The sequence below is a fragment of the Tilletiaria anomala genome (assembly GCF_000711695.1).
Source record: "Tilletiaria anomala UBC 951 chromosome Unknown K437scaffold_33, whole genome shotgun sequence".
Taxonomy (NCBI): domain Eukaryota; kingdom Fungi; phylum Basidiomycota; class Exobasidiomycetes; order Georgefischeriales; family Tilletiariaceae; genus Tilletiaria; species Tilletiaria anomala.
This window is the reverse complement of record NW_013546989.1, coordinates 63,716-91,128: the sequence shown is the minus strand read 5'-3', so window position 1 is coordinate 91,128 and position 27,413 is coordinate 63,716. Positions and strand designations below refer to the sequence as shown.

General features: G+C 58.0%; 13 protein-coding genes across 13 annotated transcripts; 6 read left to right on the top strand and 7 right to left on the bottom strand.

Moving 5' to 3' along the window:
* Positions 1–35: 35 nt before the first annotated feature.
* K437DRAFT_104648 (uncharacterized protein) lies at positions 36–740 on the bottom strand. The gene has a single exon (XM_013388217.1). The coding sequence runs from the start codon at positions 632–634 to the stop codon at positions 230–232; it is 405 nt and encodes a 134-aa protein (XP_013243671.1). The 5' UTR covers positions 635–740; the 3' UTR covers positions 36–229.
* A 1,135-nt stretch (positions 741–1,875) lies between these two features.
* On the top strand, positions 1,876–4,052 carry K437DRAFT_294222 (UAA transporter). Its single transcript, XM_013388216.1, has 2 exons — positions 1,876–3,366; positions 3,462–4,052. Exons 1-2 carry the CDS (start codon positions 2,152–2,154, stop codon positions 3,648–3,650), a joined length of 1,404 nt encoding a protein of 467 aa, XP_013243670.1. The 5' UTR covers positions 1,876–2,151; the 3' UTR covers positions 3,651–4,052.
* K437DRAFT_104574 (PP2C-domain-containing protein) lies at positions 3,958–6,291 on the bottom strand. The gene is made up of 5 exons (XM_013388215.1): positions 6,004–6,291; positions 5,538–5,903; positions 4,765–5,393; positions 4,433–4,667; positions 3,958–4,320 (listed from the first exon to the last, which is right to left on the bottom strand). The coding sequence occupies exons 1-5, from the start codon at positions 6,151–6,153 to the stop codon at positions 4,138–4,140; spliced, it is 1,563 nt and encodes a 520-aa protein (XP_013243669.1). The 5' UTR covers positions 6,154–6,291; the 3' UTR covers positions 3,958–4,137.
* On the bottom strand, positions 6,292–6,901 carry K437DRAFT_104573 (uncharacterized protein). Its single transcript, XM_013388214.1, has one exon. It carries the CDS (start codon positions 6,830–6,832, stop codon positions 6,431–6,433), a length of 402 nt encoding a protein of 133 aa, XP_013243668.1. The 5' UTR covers positions 6,833–6,901; the 3' UTR covers positions 6,292–6,430.
* A 14-nt stretch (positions 6,902–6,915) lies between these two features.
* K437DRAFT_104353 (uncharacterized protein) lies at positions 6,916–7,517 on the top strand. The gene has a single exon (XM_013388213.1). It carries the CDS (start codon positions 6,997–6,999, stop codon positions 7,474–7,476), a length of 480 nt encoding a protein of 159 aa, XP_013243667.1. The 5' UTR covers positions 6,916–6,996; the 3' UTR covers positions 7,477–7,517.
* A 41-nt stretch (positions 7,518–7,558) lies between these two features.
* On the bottom strand, positions 7,559–10,951 carry K437DRAFT_262588 (uncharacterized protein; the record flags this gene model as incomplete). The annotated part of the gene is made up of 3 exons (XM_013388212.1): positions 7,559–9,160; positions 9,270–10,586; positions 10,730–10,951. The coding sequence occupies 3 exons, from the start codon at positions 10,949–10,951 to the stop codon at positions 7,559–7,561; spliced, it is 3,141 nt and encodes a 1,046-aa protein (XP_013243666.1).
* Positions 10,952–11,517: 566 nt separating this feature from the next.
* Positions 11,518–13,568, top strand: K437DRAFT_256075 (mitochondrial carrier). The gene is made up of 4 exons (XM_013388211.1): positions 11,518–11,850; positions 11,974–12,074; positions 12,174–12,839; positions 12,959–13,568. Exons 1-4 carry the CDS (start codon positions 11,722–11,724, stop codon positions 13,107–13,109), a joined length of 1,047 nt encoding a protein of 348 aa, XP_013243665.1. The 5' UTR covers positions 11,518–11,721; the 3' UTR covers positions 13,110–13,568.
* A 54-nt stretch (positions 13,569–13,622) lies between these two features.
* On the top strand, positions 13,623–14,494 carry K437DRAFT_246320 (Isochorismatase hydrolase; the record flags this gene model as incomplete). The annotated part of the gene is made up of 2 exons (XM_013388210.1): positions 13,623–13,766; positions 13,867–14,494. The coding sequence occupies 2 exons, from the start codon at positions 13,623–13,625 to the stop codon at positions 14,422–14,424; spliced, it is 702 nt and encodes a 233-aa protein (XP_013243664.1). The 3' UTR covers positions 14,425–14,494.
* On the bottom strand, positions 14,354–18,068 carry K437DRAFT_104425 (uncharacterized protein). Its single transcript, XM_013388209.1, has 2 exons — positions 17,583–18,068; positions 14,354–17,500 (listed from the first exon to the last, which is right to left on the bottom strand). Exons 1-2 carry the CDS (start codon positions 17,969–17,971, stop codon positions 14,506–14,508), a joined length of 3,384 nt encoding a protein of 1,127 aa, XP_013243663.1. The 5' UTR covers positions 17,972–18,068; the 3' UTR covers positions 14,354–14,505.
* Positions 18,069–18,517: 449 nt separating this feature from the next.
* K437DRAFT_246315 (phenazine biosynthesis PhzC/PhzF protein) lies at positions 18,518–19,851 on the top strand. The gene is made up of 2 exons (XM_013388208.1): positions 18,518–19,496; positions 19,569–19,851. Exons 1-2 carry the CDS (start codon positions 18,700–18,702, stop codon positions 19,759–19,761), a joined length of 990 nt encoding a protein of 329 aa, XP_013243662.1. The 5' UTR covers positions 18,518–18,699; the 3' UTR covers positions 19,762–19,851.
* A 14-nt stretch (positions 19,852–19,865) lies between these two features.
* Positions 19,866–20,645, bottom strand: K437DRAFT_268018 (uncharacterized protein; the record flags this gene model as incomplete). The annotated part of the gene is made up of 2 exons (XM_013388207.1): positions 19,866–20,401; positions 20,486–20,645. The coding sequence occupies 2 exons, from the start codon at positions 20,643–20,645 to the stop codon at positions 19,866–19,868; spliced, it is 696 nt and encodes a 231-aa protein (XP_013243661.1).
* Positions 20,646–20,830: 185 nt separating this feature from the next.
* K437DRAFT_256069 (uncharacterized protein) lies at positions 20,831–22,555 on the top strand. Its single transcript, XM_013388206.1, has 4 exons — positions 20,831–21,361; positions 21,449–21,589; positions 21,675–21,934; positions 22,010–22,555. Exons 1-4 carry the CDS (start codon positions 21,038–21,040, stop codon positions 22,290–22,292), a joined length of 1,008 nt encoding a protein of 335 aa, XP_013243660.1. The 5' UTR covers positions 20,831–21,037; the 3' UTR covers positions 22,293–22,555.
* K437DRAFT_268016 (uncharacterized protein) lies at positions 22,383–26,552 on the bottom strand (the record flags this gene model as incomplete). Its single annotated transcript, XM_013388205.1, has 5 exons — positions 22,383–23,044; positions 23,126–23,749; positions 23,810–24,093; positions 24,157–26,299; positions 26,375–26,552. 5 exons carry the CDS (start codon positions 26,550–26,552, stop codon positions 22,383–22,385), a joined length of 3,891 nt encoding a protein of 1,296 aa, XP_013243659.1.
* Positions 26,553–27,413: the final 861 nt, after the last annotated feature.

The following is a 27,413-nucleotide window of genomic DNA, read 5'->3' as shown; positions in this document are numbered from 1 at the left end:
GCTGTCGCTGCTGCTGCCACGGCGACAAATTTTACCGGATGCTCGGTGGGTGCGCGTGCAGCCGGGACCGGTGCTGTAGATGGGTAGTCTACAGTAGACAGGGTAGATGCGACGGTTCGGTAGGGCGCAAAGACGGTATATAAAGCGGTCGTAAATGCTCGGCGCGTGTACGAAGATCCAACTGGCGCAGAGAGATATGGCAATTTGGAAACGGCGTGTGGCGACAGGCTCACAAGGAAAGCCTCGGTGATGCTGCTCGCCCGCCGTCTCGACTATCTTGGTGGATAGCGAGGCTAACGGTGCTACCGGGAGCGACGCTTCTACTTTGGCAGCGATTGTCGTTGTGGGTGAAGCACCGGGAGGGCAGGGCAGGGACAGGGTATAGGTGGAGAAGTGGTAGCGACGCGACTGAGCAGCGCGAGCTTGGTTCGCCAAGGCTCGCCACCGCAGACTTTTCTGGCGGTTGGATTTCTCTGTCTTGGCCACTAGTCGTAGGGACTGTCATCCGAATAGGTGGGAAGGGTGAGGTTGCAGTGGGAAGGGGTAGAAAGATGTTGGTTGGTTGATCGATGCCATCGCACGACGCAAAGAGGCAACCACCAAGAATTACCTTGTCCGGCTGCTCTTGTTTCATTGGAAAAAAGGAGGTTGGATTATCCCCGCCGCCAGCCGTTTATGGGGTTTGTTGTTGATACGAGCGACACGCGGTGGTAGATGTGCGGTGTGGTGTGCCAGCAAGCACTAGGCCGCAGTGCAGCCATCCCTCCCCGCCGCTGTACTGCAGTTCATGGCACTAGACCATTCAGCTCTTTCCAACAGTTAACCCGCGGCTGCACTCGTCTATTCAATGATCCCACCACACGGCACTACACCACACATCATCTCGCTCACATCTACCCGCGGTCCAGTCCCACACACACAGACTCTTTTCACATCCGCGTGCTCCCCCCTTTCCCCGTCAGTGGGCAGCGAAGAGCCATTGTGCTACACGCACGCCACATTGGGCAAACCATGCAAATGGAGCGGCAGCGTGGATGACCTCTCACCGCATTTAGGCTCGGGGTACATCGGCCGCCCGCCCCGGCTCAGAGCTGTTGGAGCAGCAGTCGTCTTCAACCGCCGCCAGACGCTCTGTGTTCCACGTGCAGAACGGTACCGACGAGAAAGCAACTACAGGTGCTGGTTTGCAAGTCAAAAGCGCTCCGCTGCATCCCTGCCCCGCCCGGCGACACCACCCCAGGGCCAAGGTGATGGCGCCGTGGAGCATCGTTTAATGCACCCTTTGCCACATGTTGATGCTGCCGAGGCGGAGCCGCGGCGGGGCGCGATGCGGCCGCGCCACCTTGTGCCTCGACGATGAAGGCGCAACAGCGTCTCGTCGCAGAGCCAGAAAGCATTTCTTTCACCCCCTCAAATGTCCTGTCTCACGCAAACTGGCCGACTGCAATTCACCAATTACGACAGGCAATCCCGCGCCCATGTTCGCATGGTCCGTGCAAAGTGTCGCCTTGCTGACGGGTCTACCGTCTCCTGCACGAGCGAGAATTGAGACCATCCCCGCTGCTCATCTGGATGAGCAAGCTGCTCTGAACATGCCAAGTGCGCGATTCTGTAGATGAACATTTCCTATCGGCGTCTCGTCATGTGAAGCGGTCTTAATGAACATCACCGTGGTGCAAGCTGCATGTGTGTACAGCAGAGCCAAAGATGTAAAGGAGCCGGCAGGTGCTAGGTGGTGGAAAGGAAAGCTCGCGCATCGATCTCCTTGTGTGCGCCGAAAGATCCTCCTGTCTCCACGCCTGTGGATATGTAGCAAGAAGGGTTGAATCCACACAGGTTATCTCTCGTTTCTATACAGCGTCCGCTTGGATGGATGTGCAGTGGTCAGTGTGCTTTTTGTTGTTCTCTTGTTCTTGGTGCCGAGACACCGCGGACGCGCAACGCGACGCGGAGCGTTCTCCACTCCACGTCGCGGTTCGTCAATCTCCCTCAGACACCATCAAGTATATATCTCCGACTGGCGGCATCGACTCATCTCACTCACCGCACAACCACAAGCCAAGGCAAACACTTCATCCGGGCCCAGTTCCCTGCTGCACCGGGCCGCAGTCGAAGAGGTGAGAGGACGGGGAATCGATCTTGGTGACAAGCATGTCGCTGGCAGCGTTGGGCGTCTGCGCCTCGGCCATCTACACCTTCTTCCTGCTCTGGGGGCTGCTGCAGGAGCGCCTCTCCTCGCACCTCTACCCGCTGAGCCGCGTTGACACCGGCGTCTCCGCTTCGTCGCCGTCGATATCCTCCCTCCTCGCTTCGGGCGCCGCAGCAGCCGTCGACGCCAAGCTCGGTGCAGGCTCGTCCGTGCCTGGCGACAGGTTCTCCAGCCCACTCTTCCTCAATGCACTCCAGAGCCTCTTCTGCGCCGTCGTCGCGGCGCTCTACCTGATTACCATCAAGCGGACCCAGCGACCCGGCCGAAGCGGCTCTGTGCTCGACGCACTTGGCCTGCGTGTCGCTTTCACGACCGCTGGCGCCGAGGAAGCGCGCAAGGCAGTAGTGCCTTCAGTCGCAAATGGCTCGGCAAAAGACAAGGTAGCCGCAAATGGGCATGCGGCAAAAGGAACAGTAGCAGCAGATGGAAATTCCAAGTCCTTCCTACCGCCGCTGCTCTCCCGTTACCTGTCCATCTCCCTCTCGCAGTCCCTCGCATCGCAGCTCGGCTTCCTCGCCTTGGCGCAGGGCCTGTCGTATCCGACCATGACGCTGGCCAAGTCGTGCAAGCTGGTTCCCGTGCTGCTCATGAACGTCATCCTCTACCGCCGCAAATTTGCGCCCTACAAGTACGTAGTCGTCGCGCTCGTCACGATCGGGATCAGCATGTTCATGCTGTACGGGCAGCAGAAGAAGCTCGCCAGAAAAGCGCCCAATGCCGCGGTGCAAGGCAATACTTTCCTTGGATTGGTCTTTCTCACCGCCAACCTTGCCCTGGACGGCGCGACCAACTCAACGCAAGACGAGGTGTTTAGCCGCTACACCATCTCTGGCCCGCAGATGATGCTCGCGATGAACAGTCTCTCCTTTTGCTTATTTGCCTCTGCGCTCCTCCTCCCCATGCACCAGGTGCTTGTCGCCATCCCGCTGCTCGCGTCCGCGCTCGCTCGACTCGGCCTGGTGTCGACCGATGCGCCAGCGGTCGCCGCCGCAACAAGCAGCTCGACGACGCAGCTAGCCTCCGCGATCCACTTCATGGCCACGCACGACCAGGCCCTGCGCGATGTGCTTGCGTACGCTGCAGCGGGCGCGCTCGGCCAGATTGCCATCTTCGAGACTTTGGAGCGCTTCGGCAGCCTGACGCTCGTCTCCATCACGGTGAGTAAAGTGTCTTGAGGCATCCATTGGTCTACTGGGGCCGACGAGCCTGCGCTCTGACACTGCGCCACCCCGCTCGCTCGCTCGTTTCGCAGGTAACCCGCAAGCTCTTCACTATGCTTCTCTCCGTCTTCACGTACAACCACCGCCTGACGCCGTTGCAGTGGCTCGGCACCGCGATCGTCTTTACCGGCATCGGCGTCGAGGCGCGCGAGAAGCGGCGCGAAGGCCTCGCGAGAAAGGTCGTGAGGGACGAGAAGAAGGCGCTGGCGAAGGACGCGTGAAACTTGCACGCACGCGCGCTCGGAACCCCTGCTAATTGCCCTCTTGGTGCGCCGCCCACCCGCAACGCCGGCACTGGCAGCGCCATGCTGGGTTGCACGCGCACGCACACACGCTGGGGAGGCGGCATCGGAACAAGCTAAGTGTAGAGAGGATGCAGCTACTGTACATTGCACAAAGCCGTGTGCGGCCCGAGCGGGGAGAGAGAGAAAGAGATAGAGGCAGAGACAGAGACAAAGACAAAGACAGAAAAAAGGGACCTGGCTTGCCAGATGGAAGAAAAGAGAAACGCGCTGAGAAATGTCCTAGCACGCCCCTCGTCTCGGCTTCGTCAGGTTGGTTGATGGATTATTGGCTCGAATACTGTATGGAGAGCGATGCGTAATTTGTTATTGTTTAGCGGTGTATTGAAAAGCATGCAAGCACGTGCACTAGAAAGGCTTGGAGGAAAAGGTGAGGAAGTTGTGTTGCATTCGTTCGCTCTTTCGTTCAGTCCGTTCGGGGATCTGTGACAGCACTGGCGGGAACGGCAAAGCGGACGACCATGACGGACGTATTGTCGGTGCTAAAGTTCTGCAGTGCATGCTTGAGTAGGAGGTCCGCCGCTTCCTGCGCGTCCTGCACGTCCTTGACCAGCTCGACAGCGTCTTGGTCGTCGACAACGTCCCATAGCTGCACAACATTGGGGATAGGTCATAGGGAAAGGGAAGGTGTCAGCTCACGCATGCAACGTTGCACCAGCAAGTGCAGCCCTCGTTCGCACGTCAGAGGGGCGCATACGCACACCATCGCAAGCGACAATCAGCAGCGAGTCCTCCTCTGTCAGCCTCGTCTCGGTCGTATACGGAGCGCCGACGACAAACTCCTTCATAGACGAGTCGCCGAGCGAGCGCGTGACGGCGAGCACGCCGTTGACGCGGTTGTTCATGACAAAGCCGCCGGCGTCGGTGATGCGCTTGGCCTCCTGCGCGTCGGAGCCCTTGTGGTCGTACGTCAGCCGGATCGCTTTGCCGCCACGGCTGGAAGGGGGGAGAGACGTGCGTGGTCAGCGGCGATTCTGCTGCTAGCAGGTGCATAAACTAGGGACAAGAGTTAGCAAGTGGGGAGATGACTCACCATAGGACCGCCCTGGCATCGCCGACATTGGCTGTGTACAGCACGCGCCTGACATCGGTCCCCGTGACGGTGACCAAGCCGGAAGCGTTAGACACGAGTGCGGGCCTCTTCTTTGGCGCCTCCCCACTTGTGCCGTTGCTGTTCCCCTCCCGGTTTTCTTTCGATGCCTGCCGCGCGCGCTTGGAGAAGGCGCCGAACAGACCGCCACTGCTGCTGCTACGGTTGCTGCTTGTGCTGCTGCTTTTTGAAGTGCCTTCCTTCGCCTCGACATCCACTGCGCCAGCACGGCCACTGCTGCTGCTGCTGTCACCGCCCCGGCCCCCGCCGCCGCTACGCTCTGCAATCCCGCCCACGTTCGCGTTCGTACCAACCGTAGCAACGGCAGAAGCGCCGCCGATGACGGCGCCCTGGCCTGCGCCATCTGGCACGACGCCGCCGGACTTGGCTCCAGTGACAGGCACGCCATCGTCGTCCTCGAGACGGAGGAAAACAGTGACGGCCGTACAGCCCGAACTGGTGCCCTGCTCCTGCGCGACCTTGGACAGCGCCGTGTCGACTTGGTGGAACGTCTCGTTAAGCACGTCTGGCACGGGTGTCCCGCCGCTGGACGCGAGGCATTGCAGAAAGTACTATCGCGCAGATAGGATCAATACAAGCGCATCGTCAGCTCAGCGTACAGTGCACGGATGCGATGGACTAGGGAAGCAACGACGCATGCCCATGCCCCTCCTAAACTTCCGCTGCTCGAGCGAATCAAAGGCCAGCGCACTCACCTCGTGAAAATGCTTCCCGCACCACTCTGCTGAGTGCTTGCCGGCGTGCCCGTCAAAGACGGAAAAAAAGCCCTGGCCCTGTACGCCGCCAAAGTTGTACACGAACGCGTGCGAGTCCTCCATTGTCCGCCTCCACCGTTTGTTCCGGTCCTCCGCGACACCTACACGGAACGGGATCCTGCGTGGCGGGGCCGCCGGCGCATCTTCGCCGCCGGCAACGGCAGAGATTGATCTCGACATTGGTAATGGCGGGGTAGAGGGTACGCTGTCCCCATCGGCTGCGCTGCCGCAGGACGATGCGACAGGTATGCCGTCTACGTGGGGGGAGAGCCCGTCTGTTGAGGATGCTGGGTGCTGATTTACTTTCTGCGATGATGATGATTTTTAGGTGGGGGGGAGATGTCAGCCAAGATTTGCGTAGGGGACAGGATTGCAACGAGAACACCCGGGGGCACATTGCACGCACCCCGTGAGTGTTGCTTCCGCCCGCAATGGTCATCTGCTCGCTCTTTGCGTCGAGCGAAGGGTCATCTCTGCATGGCACAGGACGCGTCGAACAAGGGAGAGCATCGGCGTCAGCATGGCACGCATCCGCGCGGCGGCGAGCCACCGGCATATTTCTTCTCGACGCACGGATGGACGGGGTCTGGCGAGAAAGGCAGTGTGAGCAACGACGGGAACGAGCTAGAGAGCGGAATAGGCCTGATACTCACCACGCATGATGGCAGGCGTGCCCTTCAAGGTCCGTTCCCGTTGTCTGTCCGCTTGCCGATGCGTTCTCTGCTTTGCAGCCCTGTGGGTATAACAAGCGGATGAGGGCAGAGACAGGGGTGTGAGGGGTCGAAGAAGACGTACGCGGACGCTGCCTGAAGGGTGTGAAAGGAGGAAAGACGTCAAGCTGACAAGAGTGCGGCGGTGTGTTGCTGGAAAGAAACAGCAATGACTGTCTTTCTAACCGCCTTTTCGTGCTGCTTGCTCCCTTGCTCTTCTCCGCCTGTCAACGCTGTGCACCCTTGACTTGCTCTACACTGAGTAGGACGAGCGTAACCTGGCTGGATGTATGTGTGTGAGCTTGCGAGAGGGGTCGCGCTCGACTGGTGCCGACTGTGCCTGTCGCCTGTTCTGACAGCCAAAGCGATGGTGGGCCAAGGAGCAGGACCGATGACGACAACGACAACGATAACGACAAGCTTTTCACCTACTACCGTGCGTGGGTGTGTAAGAGCATGCTGTGTCGAGAGTGACCTTGGTTGTAGAAGAACGAGTCTTGAGTCTGAGTCACTACGTATATACATATATCTATCATCTATAGTTATATATACACTGCTGCAGTGCCCTCGCTCCACCAACGACTCAGGAAAGGAGATGATGATGACGACACAACACCACTCAAATCGAGCACACATCAATAACATCTTCCTCTGGAGCCAGCTATATCTTGCTCACTCGACACGTTTCCATGAGCTATACCCCTGTTTCCACTTTTCAGCCCTCTATCCTCTCTTCCTGTTGGCGCATGGCTGGCTCCGGAGTCTGCGTCGCCAGCGGGCTGTCGGCTCGACGGGTGCTCGCTCGCATCAATTTGGAAGAATGCAAGCAGCGAGACTTGCCGTTCCTCAAAGCAGCAGGTACGCTTGCTTTCTCGCATGAATCATTATTCCCATGCGCGTTGTTTGCTTTCGACGCCTTAAGCACATATACATGGCTCATCGGCACGGCGCGACAGCACACTTATACGAGGGCCAGACCTGGGCTGCAAAGGGTCCGCTCGCAGAGATGCAGCGTGTACGATGTATGTATTCACTTCCACACGATGAGCCGGCCGACGGCCGCTTGTACCACCGAATTTCGCTCTGCAGGACCCCAAAATAATGGGCATCGAGCATGTGGGGGTACATGCGGTATGCACCATGGAGCAAATTGGCCACAAACACCATGAACGAGTCAGCACGTGCTGTTACGCAGCGAAACTGCCACAATCACGATGAACCAGCAGCGAAAACAGCTAGGCCGTCCTTGGGCTACTGCTGTACACCACCGCTTCCCAGTGCGTCTGCGTCTCCGACACTGTTCCATATCGCAATCGCCCATCCATGGGCATCGCCGCTGAATTTGATCGACCCGTCCACGCTGGACAGCGATGGGTTTGGCGCCGGATGGCTACTGCCGCTGGTGCTCCAACCAGGCACAGGTGTGCGCGCCGCCTCGAACAGCGCATACGACGCCGATTCCGCCGACGCCACGGACTCTGCCGCGGATGAGGAGCCGCCTCCTCCATGGAGGCCCATCAAGAACGACGTGAGCCAGTCCGCCGTGCTGTCGTCGCGCAGCTGTGAGCTGAGGCTCTGCAAGTCGGCCACCCGCGGTAGCGGTTGCATGCTTTTCCCGTTCGAGTTCGCCGCCGCCGATGCTGCTGTGACGGATTCAAATGTCGTGGCAGAGTTGCTAAAGTTCTGCGGAGGCGGAGATTGCAGAGCCGGCTCAGCTGCCGGTGCTGCCACCCCTTGACCTATACGTGCTGAAGGAGAGGGTAGAGCTACCATCGCCTCCTCACGACCTTCCCTTGCAGCAGCAGCCGCGCGCCCGTCGACTTGCTGCAGTACCCTGTGGTACGAGCCCCTCAGCTCTGCCACCTGCTCCATTACGCGGCGGTCCGTGTCGTATGTTGCAAGCGCCTCGATGAGCCGCGCGGCCGCGTCGAGCAGGCAAGCCGCTGATACGCGCTGGCCGCTCAGCGCGTGGTACAGCCGCCAGCTGCCTGAGGCGACGGCGCCGAGGGCGAAGTTGGCCGCACCACGAATCGCCTGCGCCGTCGCGACGGTGGAACCGCGCATGATGCCCAGCCGCGAACCGTCCTGCGCGAGAACGACGAGGCGCTGGAACGTGTGCAGAAAGGTGACCTCGAGCTGGCGCTCCCCACGCGCCTTCTCGCTCGCTGCCGCTGCATGGCCGCCCCTCGCCTCGGCAGAGAGGCCGAGCGCCTTGACAGTCATCCAGAGCACAAGCACCTGGCTGTGCAAGTAGACTTCGAGCTGATGTGACTTAATCGCCATACGAAAGCATGCACTGTTCCTGCGTAGGCTCGCGCGGTCCTGGAAGCCTGCGATGACCGTCTCCCATACGAGGATGCTGGGCAGGTGCGCGCTCCACGCATTGAGGCCGGCCAGGAGCCGCTCGACGTCATGCACGGGGCAGCCAACGCTCTTGGCCCGCTCCGATACGAGCGTGCGAGACGCGGTGCGCACGAGGAAGCCAAGGCGCAGAAGCATCTCGAGCCACAGCGCGTCGAAGCGCTCGTACCGGGGCGGCGGGACGCCGGCCCTCTTCAGGTCGTCAAGCGAGGTGAGGTAGCCGTAGCTGGCGAAAAAGTCGCCCGAGCACCGCGCGCGCCACATCGGCAAGTTCTGGTCATACTCGGCCTCCTGCAGCTGTGGGACCGACTGGCGCCCCCAGTTGCGCAGGACGTCCATTAGCCAGACCGCCCAGAAGGAGCCGCTGCGCCGCATCACGTCACGCTCGCTGAGGATGCTGTCGTCGTGCTGACTGCGCCAGGTGTACTGTCCTTGCGCATCCATCTCGCGAACCACACGCCGATGCAGTCCGATCTGCATCATGACGCGTAGCTGGAACGTTGCACGTTGCAAGGTGGCAAAAGAAAACAGAGAGGTGAGGCATTCGTCAGTGAGCAGTTGCACAGGCAGGCATCGGCCTGCGCGCTGCGCGGACACTCACGACTCCCTCGCAAGAAACTGGCGGGATAGTGAGAAATACGCCCTTGTCTTCTTGCTCGTACGGCGTTGCTTTCATGACATACAAGGCCTCGAGGACGTCGAGGCCCTCGCTCTTGAGGCGCTCGGCCAGCGGTACCTCAGCCAGCAGCTCAAAGAAGCGCTTCGCCAGGAACTCCTGCAAGACGAACTTGATCTGCATGTCCACCTCGGCCGTATTGTCTTTGTCGCCGGGCTCGAGCATGCCGGAGCCAAGCGTGGCGACGGCGAGGATCAGCAGCTCGGATAGCGGCTGCCCGGATGGAAGATCGGAGATGCTGCCGATGATGCGGTCGCGCGTCCCTGACGGCGGCGGCGGCGCGCTGCTTGCTGCTGCTGTTCCAGAGTCTCCATCACACTGCTGGTCCGTCTCTTGAGCAGATACGTCCTCGGAAAAGTTGAGCTCACCATGGTCGTGTGTGCCACTCTGCCGGGTCAATCGATTTTGCTCGAGCAGTTCCCTCGCTCTCTTACCCTTACCCTTACCCTTACCCGTGTCCTTGCTGTTCCCGTGTCCATTGCGAACGCCGGTGCCGGTGCTGGTGCTGGTGCTGCTGTTGCCCGGCGTCTGACCTATGCGCGCCAGGATCCTCGCAACGTCGGCGTGCGGGCTAAAGTACGCAAGGTAACGAACAACAAACTCGTCCGCTTTGATGATGGGCTCGATCGGGTTGCACCAGTCAAAGTAAGCCTTGCAGCACGAATCGAGCAGGGTGCGCGTCAGGCCTGGTACACCTAGGATGTCCGAGGATGTCGAGCTGGAGGTCGTCGCCCGCGCTGCCGGTGTCGTACCAGCGGGCGGAGGGGCGGAGGACAAGGACGAATGTGCCGGCGGCCGCGAAGCATCGGCGCCATGCCACGCTTCGGGACCCTTCGGCTGGAGCTGGGGATCGATCGGAGGCTGCACGCGGTCGAGTCGTGCGGGCGATAAGGTGGCGCGGTCAGGGGGGAGCTGGGGTCCCCCACCTGCTCCAGGTGTCGCATCGCCAAGTGGCGAGGCGGCGGTGCCGCTGTCTGTCCATTGACGCAGCAGCTTCAGTCGTTTACCGTCCCTTGTTGGTGCGCCAGGCTTGGGCGTGTATGTGCACTTAGTCTTGTGAGCCTTGCAGATGGTGCAGGAGACATCTGAGATGACGGGTTGATGGTACAGCCTGCGCAGCTCCTCCTCTCCCAACGAGCCCGGCGGCGGCAAGGCGGAGGAGAAGGATGAGACTGGCGCGGATGAAACGTGATGCGTCCGTGCAAAATACGCCTGGATCACTTCGCGACGGTCGCAGCGGACCTGCAGCCGTAGCCATCATTGATGGTCAAAGAGATGTGGGGTGGGAGGGGGAATACGCGGTCGAAATCAGGTCTTCCTCAGTCGCTATCCTGGCATATGCACACGGTGAAGCAGACATGTCGCGCGCGGCGAGACGTACTTACCTTTCTAAAGCGGCACGCGTCGCAGGAGACGTTCTGGATGCGCTTGCGCTTTTCGCCTTTATGTGCAAGGTCGGCGGTCGGGACAGGGACCGAGGCGCTCATCGCCGGGTCTATGGGCATGGGACCGGCCGCACCAGTGTCCGAGTGGTGCGATCCGGCGCCCGTCGCTACGTCGGATATGTCGTGAAGATAAGTTGGAAAGGGAGCACCGCCAGCCGACATGGGGAGCTGCGAGCGTAGCGCGTGGCTGCCACTGAAGCAGGCAGGTCACCCGGTCAGCACGGGTTCGCAAAGCGGGGCCACATCATCCATCATCACAGCTGCAGCACTCCCGACTGACTGACTACCTGCCGGCCGGCCGGTGGCCATTGTCATCGTCGGGTCTCCTGTTTCTCGTGCACAAGCTTAGGTCAATCCACAGAGCGAGGAGTCCTGGTCAAGATGACGGACCATGAGGCTCTTAACACCTGACTGGTGGTACTAACGCCGCCGAGTATCGAGTGTGATTCTTTTTCAGGTGACTTCTTTCTTTCCCGGGTGTTCCGTGTTCCGCGTCTCTCTCAACCTCCCCTCCAAACTTCTACCCGATCCGAGCCGGGCTCCGGGAAGCGAGAAGGCCGCGCCAGAGAGGGGAAGAGGCAGTAGAGCAGTCTCACAGCGGAGCGAGGACGGTGCAGACAAGCAAGTGTTCCTCGCCCGGGCTCCGGCTGAAACCGAAGGCCGGGCGGGCAACACCATCATCATCACCATCCATTGTCTCTCAGTCATCGTCGACACAAGCCAATCTCGTTGGGTATAGAGTCCAGCGCACCAGAGTTAAGCAAGGCACATGCTCGACACTCCATACAAAGAGCCGTTCGCATGGCCCATTGCACCCTGCACGCCACTTCTTTGCGATTACGCAAGCTGTCTGTCCACTGCAGTGCTCTTGCATCTGATCAGATTGTCCCCCATTCATCCCCGCTTGACGAGAGGCCCACGAATCGAAAAAAATGCCCAACGACTCGTTCATCCACGCCTGTGCAGGCGGAGTTGGCGGCATGATTGCCATGACGTCAACCTACCCGCTCTTGACTATCTCCATGCGCGCAGCCGTCGACGCCAGCAAGAAAAAGGAAGAGGTGCGTGCGGGCCAAAACGGGGTTCCCTTTTATTTGGAGCTTGCAGTGTAGGGGTTGGACCCAGAACACTCGAACCGTGCGACGGACACGTCGTGAGCTCTGATATTATTCTCCTCTCGGCAGACTCTTCTGGCATCAGCACGCAAGATCATCGCGAAGGAGGGCATCAAAGGGCTGTACGCTGGTCTCGACTCGTCCCTCATCGGCATCGGCGTGACAAACTTGTGCGTCGGGGGTGAACGAGCTCCCTCTTTCCTAGACGCTTTCAGAGCGCACATGTGAAATCTAACAGCAAAGCGAATGCTGCCTCTCCACGCATGCAGTGTCTACTACTACTTCTTCGAGCGGTGCCGCGACGCGATCCTCAAGTCCAAACAAAAGGTCGCTGCGGCCAGCGCGACGATTGTTGCTGCCGGCGTGCTGACGACGGCTGAGTCGATGCTCGCCGGTCTGATCGCGGGCGTCGCCACCTCCATACTCTCGAATCCTATCTGGGTCATCAACACGCGCCAGGCGGTGCGTGCCGAGGTGCCGCGCGACAGTGCCGAGGGCTCCTCTAGCAGCCGCAATAAGCCTGGCTCATACGCAGCTGCGGCAGGCGGCAGCGCCAAGAAGGCGGTTGTCGTGCGCAAGATGGGCTTCCTGGCGACGATGCAGCACATTGTGCGTACCGACGGCGTCCTGGCGCTGTGGCGCGGCATCGGGCCGGCGCTCGTGCTGGTCATCAACCCGATCCTACAATACACTGCATTCGAGCAGCTCAAGAACTGGGTCGTTAAGTCGCGCCTTGCACGCGCGCCTGCCGGCACCAAGAACGTCGCGCTAAACGACGTCGACTTCTTTGTACTTGGCGCCCTCAGCAAGCTTGTCGCGACCAGCATCACCTACCCGCAGATCGTCATCAAGAGTCGGCAGCAGAGCGGCGTCAACGAAAAGGGAAAGAGCAACAACGTTTGGACAGCCATGACGGACGTCGTGCAGCACGAAGGGTGAGTCAGAGCGGCTTCCGTCGAGATTTCCTTCTGTCCGAGTGTCTGCTGGAAGGCGTCCTTGTCCTGACCACTTTCATCCTCAATATATCCACCCTCCTTGCGCGCGCGCAAAACAGCATCGCGGGCCTGTACAGGGGCATCTCGAGCAAGCTCCTCCAGAGCGTCCTCACCGCTGCCATCCTGTTCATGAGCAAGGAGCGCGTCTTCGACCTCACCAAGAAGGCGCTCAGTCCGGCCGTCGCTGCCGCGGGCTCTGTCAAGGTTTGAGCTTTGCCCGCTGATGGGAAGCGAGCGCACTAGGAAGGAATGGAAGTGCACACGAAAGAGACGATGACTCCCCCCCGGGGGGCACACGCACATTATAAATATGAGAGGCGCCAGGAGATTCGATGATAGCGAGTACTCCGTATAAAGTAGATGGCCTTGAGATAGACGTAGCGTAGCACGCTTGAGGGAGCCGAGCTTCCACACAGATGCGTATGCCTCTTGGGCAACCATAGGACGTGTCCGATGCTGCCAATATCCGTGTTTTTCGTATGCACCTTCACGAGGAGTTGCGCAGTGCGCTGAGTGTGTTCGCTGCCGGAGGTGACTGATGTGCTACGAATTACGACGAGTCATTGACTCACGCGTCACGCACTCGGATCTAGCAGACAAATCCATCCACCACTTCATGTGTGCTCATCGAGTCCAAAAAGGACTGGAGCTCGACTCGCGTTGTCAGAGCGATTAGTTGGACCTGCAAAATACATGTCGTTTCCGCTTTTGCTCCCTCCCAAAATGAAGAAGACGGCGCTGATCGTTGTGGACGTGCAGTACGACTTTATCGACGGCTCGCTCGCCGTCGAGGGCGCGGAGCGCATCATCGATCCCATCGTGCACCTCATCGAAGCGGACTGCTGGAGCTCGATCGTATTGAGTCAGGTCTGTCCTCGCTGCTCCCCTCTTCACTACCACAAGAAATCCCTGCTTGAGCCCGTAGCTGACGGCGCACGCGCACGCCCGCTCACGTCTCTTTCGGCAGGACTTCCACCCGCCGGGACATATCTCGTTCGCCTCGACGTACGGCAAGGAGCCCTTGCAGGAGGTGCGGGTACCGCATCCGATCACGCCAGCCACGACCGTCCCGCAGATGCTTTGGCCGGACCACTGCGTGCAGGGCACACACGGCGCAGAGATCCACGAACGTGTGATGGCAGCGACCAGGGCCAAGGCGCCAGGCAGCAACGCGAGCGTAGACACGCCTGCTGTAAACGTCGTCGTCATCCAAAAGGGGGACCACGCCAATCTCGACGGCTACAGCGCCTTCTCGCTCAACCACTATGTAGGATTCACACCGCTCGTGCGAAAAATGGGTAGTTGGGGCATAGAGCGCGTCGTCATCTGTGGACTCGCGACGGACTATTGCTGCCATGCGACGGCCGTCGATGCGCGCAAGTTCGGCTTCGAAACAATCGTCGTCACAGATGCAATGAGGGGCGTCAATCCAGACTCAACAGCGCGGGCACTGGAGGGACTCAGTAAGTGGGGGTGTGTACTGGTCAAGTCCCCGTCGGATGCACTTGAGTTGATTGCGCGGTAGTATGCTACTGAAAGCAAAGTACTGAGGTTTACGACTGTACAACGTGGAAGGTGAAATAAGTAACAAAGAGACAGAAGTGCATCATCGTGCCTGCTCCTCGTAGTCCGGCAGCTCCGAAGGTCCGATGCCTGCTTCGCCTATTGACTGGTGCGCGTAAGCAGGCGGGTGATGGTCCGGAGGTACTCCATTGACGACGGGCGATAGCATCGCAGGTTGCACAGGAGTCTGTGCGCCATGCAAGGGCACAGGAATGGAGGGATGGCCGTCGAGAAGCGTTGGCGTGCGCCCGCGATATGGCGGCGGCTGCGTCACGATCGCCCTTGCCGCTTCGTCGCCGCTTGGGAGTCCATCCATGTGTTGGGCGCGCTGGCCCGTTGCATCGCCGAAACTGGGCGGATCCGCATCAGCATGCACAGCTGCGTGCGCACCATCATGCGTGTGTGCAATGCCGGAAGGGTGCCCGCGGCCTGTAAGGGGAAGGAGAGCCAGATGGTTCGCATTCGACTCAGGGTATGAATCGAGCGCAGGCAATGCAAAGGCGAGCCCATGTATAGCTTCATCGTGGTCTCCGAGGATGGCGATGTCATCATGCGGTGTGCCTGGTGCCAGCGGTGACATGGGCGGCGGTGGGTCGTATACGTCTTCGTCGTCATCATTGTTATGGTGCAAACCATGTGCTCCATCACCACGATGCTGGTAATTGTGTCCTGTTGTATACGCAAGTACACTTCTGTCGACAAGGTCTCTTGGCATAGCCATGCCCACGCCTTCTACCGGCACCTCAAACTGAAAGTCGTTGCGTGATTCCTGAAGCGTGGGTGGAGGAAGCTCTTCTTGACTGCCGCCGAGCATCTGGCCCCCTTCGAGGAAATGCATCAGCTGCTCAAGATTCAGGCTGTGGTGATGCCCCTGCTCCTCTTCGGTCGTACCAAGGAGAGTCGCTGGCCCGTTAGATGTCGCACCATCTGAACCAGCGCCGACATTAGCAGCCAGATAGTGCACAACGTGTGGTGAGCCGACAGATGACTCTTCATCCAAGCCTTCAAGCGGAGGTGGAGGCGAAAAGGACCGTGCAACATCTTCATACCCGTCGAACTCTTCCTGCGCATCAAAGTTCACGAAGACCCCCTGCGACGCCTCTGCCTCGGCAGCAGCTTGACGTCCATTTTTCTCTTCTGAGACAGAAAATGATGCAGGGGAGCAGGAAGGAGCGCAGGGCGATGCCAATGGCGCATCTGCTGGGTCTGCTGCAAGAGTGCTGGACGTTAATCCTTGTACCTGTAGAAGCGATTCGCCTTGCTCCAGATGAAGCACCGAATTGATAGACCCTACCGTTGTGGCGCCCTCGCCATGCTTGGCGCTGATGCCATTTTCGCCGTTCTCAAACTGTACTACTTTACCTGCTGCGCCAGGGAGGATGTAGACGCGTTTGTGCAACCGTATGTCACGCCTTTCGCTTGCATTCTGGCCGCTGCCTCCTCCGCTGCGAGAGCCGCTCATCCCTGTGCTGGCACTTGTACCGAGACCAAAACCTGGTGTGCCTGCCGCCGGATCTGCGCCCGCGTGATTGTAACGTCCTTCCGCTGAACGTTGTAACGCGATCCGTACGCGCACTTCGAAGTCGACGCGATGAAGAACGGTTTCTTGTGAGATGCTTTCGCAACCGCTGCCAGCTGGGACACCAGCGAAACCGGCGCTAGCGCCTGTGTCTCCCGCCGCTGAACCCTCTGTCCCTGTCCTTGTTCTTGCCCTAGTCCCTTCCACTCCTAGTCCTCCACTAACCCCTCCGCCACTGTCTACACCAATCCCAAACCCAAAGCCGCGCCCCAAACTTGCAGCGTCGTGGTCGGGGTGAGGGTGCGGCATATTGACCGAGTCGAATGGTGGGTGCAGTGCCAGACGCAGTATAATCGGCTTCTGAGAGTGGAATCGGCAGAGCTTCCCCGAATATGCCAAGATAGACTCGTACGCTCGCGGCGATGAGGTAGGACGTGAAGCTGCCTGGGATGGTAGGAGTGGTGGTGGGGTCGATTGTGCCTGGGGAGATACGTGCGAGCTACTCTCGGTCTGCGTTTGATGGTCAACGAAAGGTGGCGGGGCATCGTGATATTGTTGGAAGTGATACGCCGGAATAGACATCATCGATGGTCCTTCCCCGTGCGCGTAGTCGGGCACGTCTGTACCGCAATCAGAGCGCCATGTTGGGCCTGCAAAACTCGCATCTTCGGCAAGCTTGCCTTTGCCCATCACTGCTTTGCGCTCCTTCTCCTGATCCGTGTCAGCCACGATTCCTTGTAATATTTCTACGCGCTGCGGATCGTCCCTCTCAGTACTCCCACGCGGCAACACCCATATCCTTCGCACCAGTTCCGCCTCGACTGCTCTCAGTTGCACGCCTGGTCCATGCCCTGATCCGTCCAGCCCCACATGTTTTTCTCGAGATGGTGGTGGCACTACAACGCGCAAGTCGATCGGCTGCGCTCGCCGGTAGATGGTTCCGCGTGGTAGCTGAACGTGTGCAACAATTGGTGTCGAAATCGACCAGGCATAAGGAGAGAGCGAGAACTCCCGTGAAAGGGACGCCATGAAAGAATGGGTCGCGGAGGATAGGTAGGAGGCGTTGGACTGCCGCGCAGTTGATTGCGAGTTCAAGAGATCATCATCAAGGTCGTCGGCTAAGAGATCCCACAGCTCCCCTGGTGGTGTGTACCTCGTGAGATGTACTGGAACGACCTTGACCGCATCTGCAACTTCCTGGCCATCGCCATCGACTGACTCGGCATAATCACCATGGAGTGTGGCAGTGAGCTTGTAAGCGAGCTGCGACCTGCTGAGGTGAATGCAATGCGGTAGATCGGGCGTCAACTCGAATGAGAAAGGCATACTCGCAGGTAGACTGGCGTTTGCGGACCCAGAGGCCGAGGTCGCGGCTGCGGAGGCGTCCCACAGGGTCTGAGTGCTGCTGAACAGCTCGATTTGCATTGAAGATGCAGGATCAGGGGACAAAGATGAAGAAGACGCCGACGTACTTGTTGTTGGAGAATTTATCGATTCAACAGCAGACAGATCGATTGTGCTGCGAATTGCGTCATGAACAGAGTCAAAGTTCATCAGCACTCTGATTCCTTCAGCGGCACAGCAACGTGTTACTCGCTCACCATTTCCAGAACCTGCGCCTCCTCTCGGTCGAATTCGGAGTAATTTTAACCAGTACATCTCCTTGTATCCATGCCTTGAACCCTGGCATACCAAGGTAGCCAACCTGGAAAGAAGTTGCGTCGGACCGAGGTGCGATGTCGAAAAAGGATTCTGGCGACAGACCAGCGACGCGAGCGGCCTTCACATGTATTAAATCTGAGTTCGGCAGTGCAGCAGCCCTGCTCGACGTGCTGGAAGCGATGCCGAGAGTAGAAGGGAGATCAACGTCATAGGACGGATAGTCTGGAGGCGGTATGTCGTCCTCGCCCGCTGGCATCGAATTCGACGCCACACCATCTTGATACTGATCTTGGTCGGCCGCACTGCGCCACGCTGGCGGTGGGTCCATGTCTGGCGGCCACTTGGGATGTCGCGGTACGACGAGTACGCCTAGGACAATCGTCTGCAACCATCACACAACCTGTTAATGTGCAGCGGGAGGCCGCTCTGTCTGCAGCGTCTCCAGCTCGCTTGTCAAAGCCAATACTTTGTGTACTTGCAGCTCGCTACCGGTCTCCCACTGTCGCTAATCGCAGCACGTCCTCTAGCTGTCCAGAGGCTGGCAACGTGAATCACGTGGTAACGTCCTGTACCACGCAACACCTGACACCGTGCCTGAAGTAATGAGGAGAAGAGGCGATAATGAACGTTTGACGTAGGTAGAGGCCCTCTCGACGATTCGCAACTCTGCACCATGCGCACAGGCGTTCGCCCTCTCGTATGTTGTGTCGATGCACTGCGCAACCCTCTGGCTTGTCGATGCATTAGGACCCGAGTGTGGAGACTTGCAAGAGGCAGCAGGGCCAGAGAGCATCCAGATTCAAATTGCACCGAACCTTAAATAGAGTCAGAGCAACAACCCTCAACTCTCGTTCACGGACCACGATTCGTCACTTGAAAACAGTATGCATCGCAAGTCGAGTCATTCATCTCACCCAGAGCACCAAGATCACGGGTCAACCAGGCAATATAAAGGGAATTTTCATCGTCTCATGTCGCAAATTGTACTCACTCATCTAAGATTCCCCATATCTTGCCGTCTTGTTCTGCAGAGCGAATCGAGGAGTACCAAGGACAATGAAGGAGTGGTCCACCCCCCTTACGACGCAGCCCGCCTCTGTGCCCCGTGAGCGGCCGTTTGCGCAAGTGGACGTGTTCACCGCAATCCCGTACTTCGGTAACCCGGTAGCAGTCGTAAAAGATGGCACGGGCCTTACTACGTCACAGATGCAGGCCTTCGCAAACTGGACCAATCTGAGCGAGACCACCTTCCTGCTTCCGCCTACCGATGCCAACAAGGGCAAAGCCGATTATCGCGTGCGCATCTTTACGCCTACGGCCGAGCTGCCGTTCGCTGGACATCCAAGCCTTGGGTCCTGTCATGCATGGCTAGAGTCTCGCGGCGAAAACTCACCGTCGACCATCGATTCAACCGGCAAGACGATCGTGCAAGAATGCGATATCGGCCTCATCACGATTCGAATCGACTCGCCGTCAACATCTTCGGCGCCCTCGGGCCGCTTAGCAATACAAGCACCTCAACCGAAACGAAGCGGTCCGGTGGAAGAAGATATCATCGTTCGTACTTGCAAGGCAATGGGGATCGGCCGTGAGGATGTCGCAGCGCACCAATGGCTCGAGAACGGGCCGAAATGGTTTGGGCTGCTTCTCAAGGGCGGCGCTCGAGCCGTGCTGGATGTCAAAATAAATGATGCGGCGCTGGCACCTGCGAGAGAATTCGACTGGGGAATTGTAGGGATGTACGATGATGCGGATCCCCAGACGGGTGGGACGGATGAAAAGCCGCTCTTCGAAGTTCGTGCCTTTGCACCCGATAGCGGGGTTCTGGAAGACCCAGTCACGGGGAGTTTAAAGTAAGTCAAGCGTCCCTTCGCTTCCTCAGTGCATGACCCGCTTTGCTGAACGCCAACTTGGAATTTTCGCAGCCTTGGCATTGCCCAATGGCTCATCAAGACCAACGTCGCGCCACCCACATATATCTCCAGCCAAGGTACCTGTCTCGGTCGTCGCGGACGGGTCCACATCAGTAGTGGGCCTGCCCAGCAAGAGGGCGGGCTGCCAGATGTTTGGGCTGCAGGCGATACCATCACTTGTATCAAGGGGACTGTGCTGATTTGAGACAGAACAGAAAAGCGAAGAACTTGTAAATAAAAAACCTTACTCAGCAACAACTTGGCATGCACCGTAAATTCGATGAGCACAACATGCAATTCGTGTACCCATCATCGTTTCGAAGTATCTACCATACCGGGCACGGCGCCCCTCCAACTGGTTCGATCAAAGTAGTAGCTTCCGTGTACCAGGGTGCCCAGCGTCAGCGTCCCGGCACTCAGAAGCAGCGCTAGCGGCTGCACCCTTCCGCCGACACCACCCCCTCCTCCGCGCAGACCAGAAAACCCATGAAAGAAGAGGTACATCAACGACCATGCCGTGACGGTCCCACTGCCGTTCACCGAATCCCCCGCAGAAATCATATATCCGCCTCCGGCAAAAACGGCAGAGAAGCCGGCTAGTTGCCAGAATGGAGGTAGGGCATGGAAGCATGCGCGAGCCCCTTGCGAGGTTACTACGCGTGCCGCTGTAGAAGGGGGGGAGGATGAAGAGGAAGCGGCGGCGGAGGAGACGGCTTGGGAAATTTCAGACACAGCTTGGCGTGTTGCTGTCGCTGATGATGTCGAAGCCGTAGGATATGAGCCATGTGTTCGCGCTATCTGTGAAGAAGCTGCACTGGCAAAAGAGAAAGGGGCGCACAAGGCGACTTCTCGTGCAGGATGGGCGAGGTTGAAGTGCCGTCAATCTGCGGTTCAACCTGCGACATTTCATCTCACGTTTAAAGACGTACAAAGAGATGAGAGCGCATATGCGCAATACGGAGAATGTGCGTCTAAGTTTGCCTTTTGCAATGATGCGCGCATGGAAGAGGCATAGACATTGTTACTGTCGCCCGTCGTGGTCGGGGTCCCATATTGAGCTTTCGTCGAGTCTGCGCTGTTCAGCGACATAGCTTCGTCTGACTCTTTCCCCAAGTTCGAAATGCGCGGCTTGCCCAAGGGTAAGGAAGCCGACCGTCGAAGGTTAGTTATGCGGGGAATAGGCGAGGGAATCTCGAGCTGGATGATTTGCTGTGTTGATACAGCATATAAAGGATCTTGCTGAACACTTAACTCGTGAAATTCCAATGCGGTCGCGACAAGGTGATTGCACCGAATATGTGGCATTGCGGTGCCTCTCGCTGAGCTCCGTCCATAGGGCCTGGGGGCCTAGTCATCTAGCGAGGAGACGCAACGCCGGCTGATGCTGCAGGTTGACGTCCGTAGATGCGTTCTTGCTTCATTCGCTCCGCCGTCAATGGACGAGGGATCTGCCAGGTGGAACGTCGCGGAGAGTTCTGAACATGGTCTTCCGCAATCCCCTCTCCACGAATCGCCATCGTCGACCGCTCCCGACGATTGGGCCAGTGGAGCGAGCACCATGGACACCCGTTTCGCTCTCCGCCATCTCCCGTCTATCCTCGCACATCCCTCCGCCTGAACCGTGCCCCGATGCTGTGCCCGCGTATCGGCGCGCTGCGGTGCTCATGGGCTTGTTTCAAGGCAGGAACGGAGACATATACATCATCCTAAGCCAGCGTGCAACAGGTATGCGCAGCCATGCCGGCGACACTGCCTTACCCGGCGGGAGATTTGAAGCGAATGACCCAAGCTTAGAAGCGACTGCGGTGAGCATACTCCGTTCGCTATATGTCTTCACGAGCTGAGAAGGGCATTTAATAAACGGATGACTGCACCCGCCCTTTTGGTCGCAGAGAAGGGAGGCATGGGAAGAGTGCGGGCTCCCAATAGACACATCTCGCGTCCAAAAACTCTGCGAGTTACGGTCATTCTTGTCTGCTAATGAGCTAGTCGTGACGCCGGTGGTTGTCTTGATCACAGATCCGACAATACAGGTGCGTACTGTTTATTTTTTGCAATTCGGAAGCGTTGCGACTTCACGCTCTGATCCAACCGTCTTCCTCCTTGCGCATTCCACAGCCGCGTCTCAATCCACAGGAAGTCTCCTCCGTCTTCTCCCTCCCCTTAGCCTGCTTCTTGCAGCACAATCCAACACCCTCGATGCGCGCATATTTGCGCCTCCCACCCAAACCGTCAAATGAGGACCTCGCTCGAATGCCAAGCACCATGGCGAGCGGGATATCGGACTGGCATACTTGTAGAGACGCACTTTGGCTCGGCCGACGATACCGCAGGCATACATTTTGGGACACACGTAATCCAGTCATGGGTCTCACGAGGTGAGTCTCTCATTGTGCATATTTCCACGTACTTGCCTGATGCTGATTATTCACTTCTCTCTCGCTTACTTGCAGCGACATTCTCATCCACGCTGCCATGCTCGCGTACGACCAAGAGCCAGACTACGTCCGTCTGGCGCTAGGGCAGCCTAGTACGGACGAGCTGATCCTCTCCGCCTTCACTGGACCATTGGCTACGCGCAAGCGCCGAGTCCGGCCACGCTTCAGCATGCTGCCACAGCCTATCGATGAGAGCGAGACGCTGGGTGAAGGCCGCGACAGCAATGTCGATTCCAGAGCTGTAGACGCTTCGGAAGACGCTGTGAATGAGTCCTCGTTACGAGATAGCAAGCTTTGAATTCCAGCTTGCTTCGAAATGCGGAATGAAGAGTCCGTTGTTTGATTATGCATGAAAGCTCACGATTTCATGAGTTGGGGTTAGAGCACACTATCTGCTCGCCTGAGGGAGCACACCAGCATGGACAAATTCCAGTTCGAGTGCTTGCACCTCTTCCACGCATTCTCCTGCCTGGGTTCGCGATACTGTATCAACCTCGATTTGCTGAACGTACGCACACACCGTCTTGATGCGCGGTAACAAGCTTTGGTCAAGCAGGATGGCTGGCAAGGAGCTGTCCATCATCGAGATTCGAGGCTTGCCAACCTCAACCGACGAGATGGACGGCAAAATGCTGCCATTGGGCAAGCGCAATGCTTGGAGAGTCTCCGGCTGGCTCGAGATGGTGATTTCCGCATCATTCGCGCGGATTTCGCGGAGTGTTGAAAGCTGGTGGCCAGAGCCAGCAATGAGGAAAGCCAGAAGCAGCAATGCAGCCCGCCGGAGCTCCGGAAGCCTGCTGTCGCGCGAAAGGGCATCATCCAGTAAGGTGATCTCCTTGTCCGATTCGTCGCTCGATACGGATGATGAAGCCTCGACTTCCAGTAGATCAAGGACAGTCGAAGCGAGCTGGTTGCCATAGCCTGCTGCGGCCATGGCCGCAGATGTTGCCTCCACTGCCGTGCCCAGTAGTGAGATGGCAGAGACGCGCAGGGGCACCGGCACTTGGGCGTCGCGCAAGAAGGCCATCAATGGCGGAACGACGGAAGCGACTGCATGCAATCGAACGCATATTCACCATGTCAGATCTCGCATGTCGTAGTCCGCATTCCAATTGTACACGCAAAACTCACGCTTTGGAGCAAGCGCCTCGCCCAGCTGCTGGATGATCTGTTGCAGAGCCTCGCCGATGCGGAGCCTTTTGTCGACGGTGCTAGCAGTGAAGGGCTCTGCTGCAGACGCGTCATCTTGGCCTGTGGTGTAGAGCTTTACCAGGCGTTGCAGCATCGTTGTGTCGTTCAAAAGGCCAAACTGCGCAAGGCCCTTGACGGCATTCAGGTAAACGTACGAGTCATCATCTCTTACGGCGTGCAGCATGAGGCTGAGGATCGCTGGTAGCCTTTTCGGATCAAGCTTGAGCTTGTCATTGTCCGCCTTGCGGCCGACCTCGAGGGTCGCGACCAGCTCTTTCAGGAGCACAATGCCATGCGCCCGGACAGGAACGACGGGGTCCTGCAGGAGCTGCAGCGCTTCCTTGTACTGATCTTCAGCTCGTTCTTCCGGCGACATTTCGAGTTTTCGCATCGGCGCGGACGTCAGACCCCTTTCAGCAACCAACTTTGCTCTCGCCTCGAGGAAGAGCAGAAGTGTCGAATAAGGCTTGCGATAGACTTCATCTTCGCCATTCGCAAGTTTCTCGACCTTGTGGGCTATTGAACGGAGTAAAGGAGTGTTTGTTGTGGTGATGGTTTCATTTTCTGGTTGAGACGATCGAATTAGCTTGTAATCACCCTCTCTTCCATGACCTTGATACTCACTCATCAACAAGTTTGCTAGCAGGCTTACTGCAGTCGGGCGCATGCCACCCTTGAGAATCTCAGCTGCTTGCCGCATTGCATCGCGACTGTCCTCATCGTCTTTCCCTCTCGCTCTGGCTCGGAAGGGAACACTATGGACCATTGTCTCTCCGCCAAAAGTTTCCTCCTCACCGGCGTCGATGGCATGGTCGATGAAGGCGAGAAGCTTCTCCGGATACAGGGTCAGTAGATCGTTGTCGGCATTCTGAAGGTATTTGATGGCAGCCCAGAGCAGCGAGAAGCTCCTGGAAGGTTCACATAAACCATCAATTTGATGCTTCGAGTGTTTTTTAATGCCATGGACGCACCTCATGAGTTCTGCAGGCGTCCGCTCGGTGGCCATACGCTCCAATTGTACATACTCATCAAGAATCTGAGCCACGAGCTCGAGTCTCGCATCGTGGTTGTCCAAGTAGCTCAATAGGGCATCCATCGCGACCAGCTCTGCATTGAAGCCATTGGAGATGTCGACGGAGTCAGCTTTACTAGGGTTAATATCTGGGCCGTCTGGTGAAGGGCAGATCGAGAAGTTTTCCAGCGATTGCACAAGGTGACGAATGTCGCTGTGGATGTCATCATCCTCACGGACAGTAACACATGGCTGTGCCTGCTCGTCCCATCGCCAGCGCCACCTGCCTCGCACGCCGCGCAGGCTGACATCGAACAAGTTGTCCCGCAACAGGCCACGAGGGCCAAAGCCGAGCTTCTCGACCAGCTCGTTGCTGCTGGCCATGCGACCCCATGTGCGCAGGACAGCCGACGCTGAGCGCTCAAGAGCATCGAGCATGTCTCCATGCGGCACGATTTTCGGTCGGTTCTTTTCCCTGAGAAATCCGATCAAGCTGAGCAGAGGCACGACGTATGGCTCGATCGTCACGTGGAGAAAGTCGGGGTTCGGATCGGCGAGCGTGCCAATGGCGAGAAGCAGGCCGACGGCAGTGCATAAAGAATCGAAGGGTACCAGCAGCTCGTCGCCTTCGCCATCGTCGGCCGTGCCTTGTCCGAAGGGCATGGTGTTGGCATCAGGTGAGAGCGGCACGAGAGGGAAGCAAAGTCGCCTCGCGATGAGCTGCCTGACTGCCGCAGGCTCAACTTCCACGATGGCTGCTAGCGCCATTGTCGCCGTTGTTCCGTGAATGGACGAGAGTGGCGAATGCTTTGATACAGAGTCGAGGGGTGAGAACAACATGATGATGTTGAGGAGCTGCGGAACGACGACATCTGCATATGCGTCCATCCCCACACCTTTCGGCGGGGAGAGCAGAAGCCCCAAGATGCGATTGAGCTTCGCTTGAGACGGGGCGTAGTCTACATCGCCCTCTGCGCTCAGTGAGACCTTGTTGGGGTTTCCTTTGAGCATGACGATCAGCATAGATTGGATGCCGTCTTTGCGCAGCAGCTGCGCCGCAAGAAAGCGCGTAGCCTGCGCGGACACAAAGCCGGGCGTCGGAGGAGCTGGGACCGGTCTGGCCTCAGAGATCTCATTGAAAGCACTGAGCTCCTTCGAGATCTTGCTGGTGCTGTCTATCGTACTCTTCCTAGAAGTCACGACGGACAAAGCGGAGAAGCACGCGATGGTGGTGATAGTCTGCAGAATCGCTTGAATTACGCTCATTGGAAGACCGTGCCAGTCGACTTTGTCAGTCGAGGGCTCTTCAGGCATGCGAATACCGTAAGCGAGTCGAAAGGAAAGCTTGAGGATGTGACCAGCGCAAGTATTGAGAAGCGTGGTCGCGATATAGGTTGATGGCATAAAGAAGACCATCGCCCGCGCCCCGGACGACTTCTTGGTCGCCTTTTCCTCCTTAGCAGGACGTTCTGGGGTGTCCGTGCCGTCAGTCGATGTTCCGTCATTGCTCTTGTCCGGGGGCAGTGCACCACCGGGGGAGACTAGGCTGCGCCTTCTCATTTCAAGCAACTCCTGTATTTTGACCAGGACCACGAGCCCCGACACGTGTGCTAGTTTAATCTCCGCCTGCGCACGGAGACTGATAGTATCTGGATCATCTGCACCTCCGACCTCGTTCAGCCTATTCCGCAGCTCGGAGGTCTGTGCAACCGAGGTGATCCCACCTTGCGCACGTACTAGCTGGTGGTGCGCAGCATCGTATCTAGCCGTCAACAAGTCCATGCACCAGGTATTGAAGATGCTCAGCAGCGTGCCGATGGTCGCGTGATCTCGTACGCTCAAGTGCGGAGCGGCACGGGTGGTGGACTCATGACGCGCGCAGCTCGACGTTGCCCGCGACGGGGGGAGCCGCGAGGAAGAAGGAGCATCGAGCAAGGCGAGATGGATCTCCTGCAGGGCGTGCAAAGAGGCGCTGGCAGTCGAGTACTGAGCGCTTTCGGGGGCACAGAGCGTGTTGGCGAGTGTTGCCGTAGACGAGCCTGGATCCCATCCTGACGCCTTCTGGTAAGCTTTAAGGCGCAGTTGCAGCCGTTGCAGACCATCTGTCGAGCAGTGAGCCGCTTGAATTGAGCATGATCATCTCCGCACCGTGCCACGCGCTTTCGGCGACCACTCACGTTGTTGAGCTTTCTCGAGGAGGGATTTCTTGCTCGGTGCCTTTTTCTTTCCCGCTTTTCTGGTAGGGGCTACGGAAAGCTCGTCGCAATCATCGACTGGCTCGCCTACATCTGTCCTTCCGTCCCGCTCCCCGGTCAGCAGACGAGCGTGTGCCAGCGCCTCTGCCAGGTCTCTCATCGCGGTGCCGCATCTCCCATCCGAGATGAGACATATACGGCCCGCCGGCTACCCATTCGCTGCGCAGCGCGATGGCCGCATGTACAGATTAGACGGTAGACTTGGCGCGGGTGTTACAGCATCGGTCATGGGACCATGCGGTGTCTTCGTCAGTTTTGACGCTGCCGCTAGTAGCCCTTCTGATTCTTTCAAGCGATTTCTTTTTTTAAAGAACTTCTGACAATATTCGAGTATAGGAACACAAAAATAAAGAACGGCGACGGAAGGGAGGACTGCTTGTCATCGGTGCAACTCATGCATCCTTTTGATTTCTCCCCAATCTCCTCCCGCATCAGAAAGGCCGAGGTGTTGGGAAGAGAGCGCAATTCGCGGACCGTCTCATCTCTGTCGTTTAGTTAGCGCTTGGCAGGATGCATATGCTGGCCGGGCTGGCAACCCATATATATTGCTCTCTGCCTGCAGGTGGTGGGGAGGCTTCTCTGTGCTGACTGCAAAGTACCGTGAATGCTTAAGAGAGCAACGACGTGCCATGTTTGCCCTCCGCTGCACCGCCTGGCACAGCTTCGTCTGTCGCACTGCATATGATGACTCCTCGAGAACAGCCGCAAAATGACACCGATGGGCATAGAATCATGAGAGGCGTCTATAAAGTATTCAAAAGGACCCAATCTGCTACATTTACACTCGCAGTGGCTGTCTTGCTTTTCAACCCGTCTCCTCCACTTTCCCTCCCGTCTCTCACATATCTGCCGGTGATTTCACGTATGTAGCTCGATTTGACACTGTCCATCTCAAAGAGTAGATACAACAGAGCAAACTTTTATCTTCAACCATCAAACAACAGCAGTATGGTCAAGTCGG

What these genes read in the sequence shown, in the direction of transcription:
- K437DRAFT_294222 (XM_013388216.1), top strand. Translation starts at nt 2,152, where the DNA reads ATGTCGCTGGCAGCGTTGGGCGTCTGCGCCTCGGCCATCTACACCTTC. An exon ending in TGACGCTCGTCTCCATCACG is followed by an intron (nt 3,367 to 3,461) that starts GTGAGTAAAGTG and finishes CTCGTTTCGCAG; the next exon opens with GTAACCCGCAAGCTCTTCAC.
- K437DRAFT_246315 (XM_013388208.1), top strand. Translation starts at nt 18,700, where the DNA reads ATGAAGGAGTGGTCCACCCCCCTTACGACGCAGCCCGCCTCTGTGCCC. An exon ending in CCAGTCACGGGGAGTTTAAA is followed by an intron (nt 19,497 to 19,568) that starts GTAAGTCAAGCG and finishes GAATTTTCGCAG; the next exon opens with CCTTGGCATTGCCCAATGGC.
- K437DRAFT_104574 (XM_013388215.1), bottom strand. Translation starts at nt 6,153, where the DNA reads ATGCCGGTGGCTCGCCGCCGCGCGGATGCGTGCCATGCTGACGCCGAT. An exon ending in GCGGAAGCAACACTCACGGG is followed by an intron (nt 5,904 to 6,003) that starts GTGCGTGCAATG and finishes TCATCATCGCAG; the next exon opens with AAAGTAAATCAGCACCCAGC. An exon ending in GCGGGAAGCATTTTCACGAG is followed by an intron (nt 5,394 to 5,537) that starts GTGAGTGCGCTG and finishes TCTGCGCGATAG; the next exon opens with TACTTTCTGCAATGCCTCGC.
- K437DRAFT_256075 (XM_013388211.1), top strand. Translation starts at nt 11,722, where the DNA reads ATGCCCAACGACTCGTTCATCCACGCCTGTGCAGGCGGAGTTGGCGGC. An exon ending in CCAGCAAGAAAAAGGAAGAG is followed by an intron (nt 11,851 to 11,973) that starts GTGCGTGCGGGC and finishes TCCTCTCGGCAG; the next exon opens with ACTCTTCTGGCATCAGCACG. An exon ending in GACGTCGTGCAGCACGAAGG is followed by an intron (nt 12,840 to 12,958) that starts GTGAGTCAGAGC and finishes CGCGCAAAACAG; the next exon opens with CATCGCGGGCCTGTACAGGG.
- K437DRAFT_256069 (XM_013388206.1), top strand. Translation starts at nt 21,038, where the DNA reads ATGGTCTTCCGCAATCCCCTCTCCACGAATCGCCATCGTCGACCGCTC. An exon ending in CAAGCTTAGAAGCGACTGCG is followed by an intron (nt 21,362 to 21,448) that starts GTGAGCATACTC and finishes TTTTGGTCGCAG; the next exon opens with AGAAGGGAGGCATGGGAAGA. An exon ending in CCAGTCATGGGTCTCACGAG is followed by an intron (nt 21,935 to 22,009) that starts GTGAGTCTCTCA and finishes GCTTACTTGCAG; the next exon opens with CGACATTCTCATCCACGCTG.
- K437DRAFT_104573 (XM_013388214.1), bottom strand. Translation starts at nt 6,832, where the DNA reads ATGTATATACGTAGTGACTCAGACTCAAGACTCGTTCTTCTACAACCA.
- K437DRAFT_104425 (XM_013388209.1), bottom strand. Translation starts at nt 17,971, where the DNA reads ATGGACCCACCGCCAGCGTGGCGCAGTGCGGCCGACCAAGATCAGTAT. An exon ending in AGGCGCAGGTTCTGGAAATG is followed by an intron (nt 17,501 to 17,582) that starts GTGAGCGAGTAA and finishes CGCAATTCGCAG; the next exon opens with CACAATCGATCTGTCTGCTG.
- K437DRAFT_104353 (XM_013388213.1), top strand. Translation starts at nt 6,997, where the DNA reads ATGAGCTATACCCCTGTTTCCACTTTTCAGCCCTCTATCCTCTCTTCC.
- K437DRAFT_104648 (XM_013388217.1), bottom strand. Translation starts at nt 634, where the DNA reads ATGAAACAAGAGCAGCCGGACAAGGTAATTCTTGGTGGTTGCCTCTTT.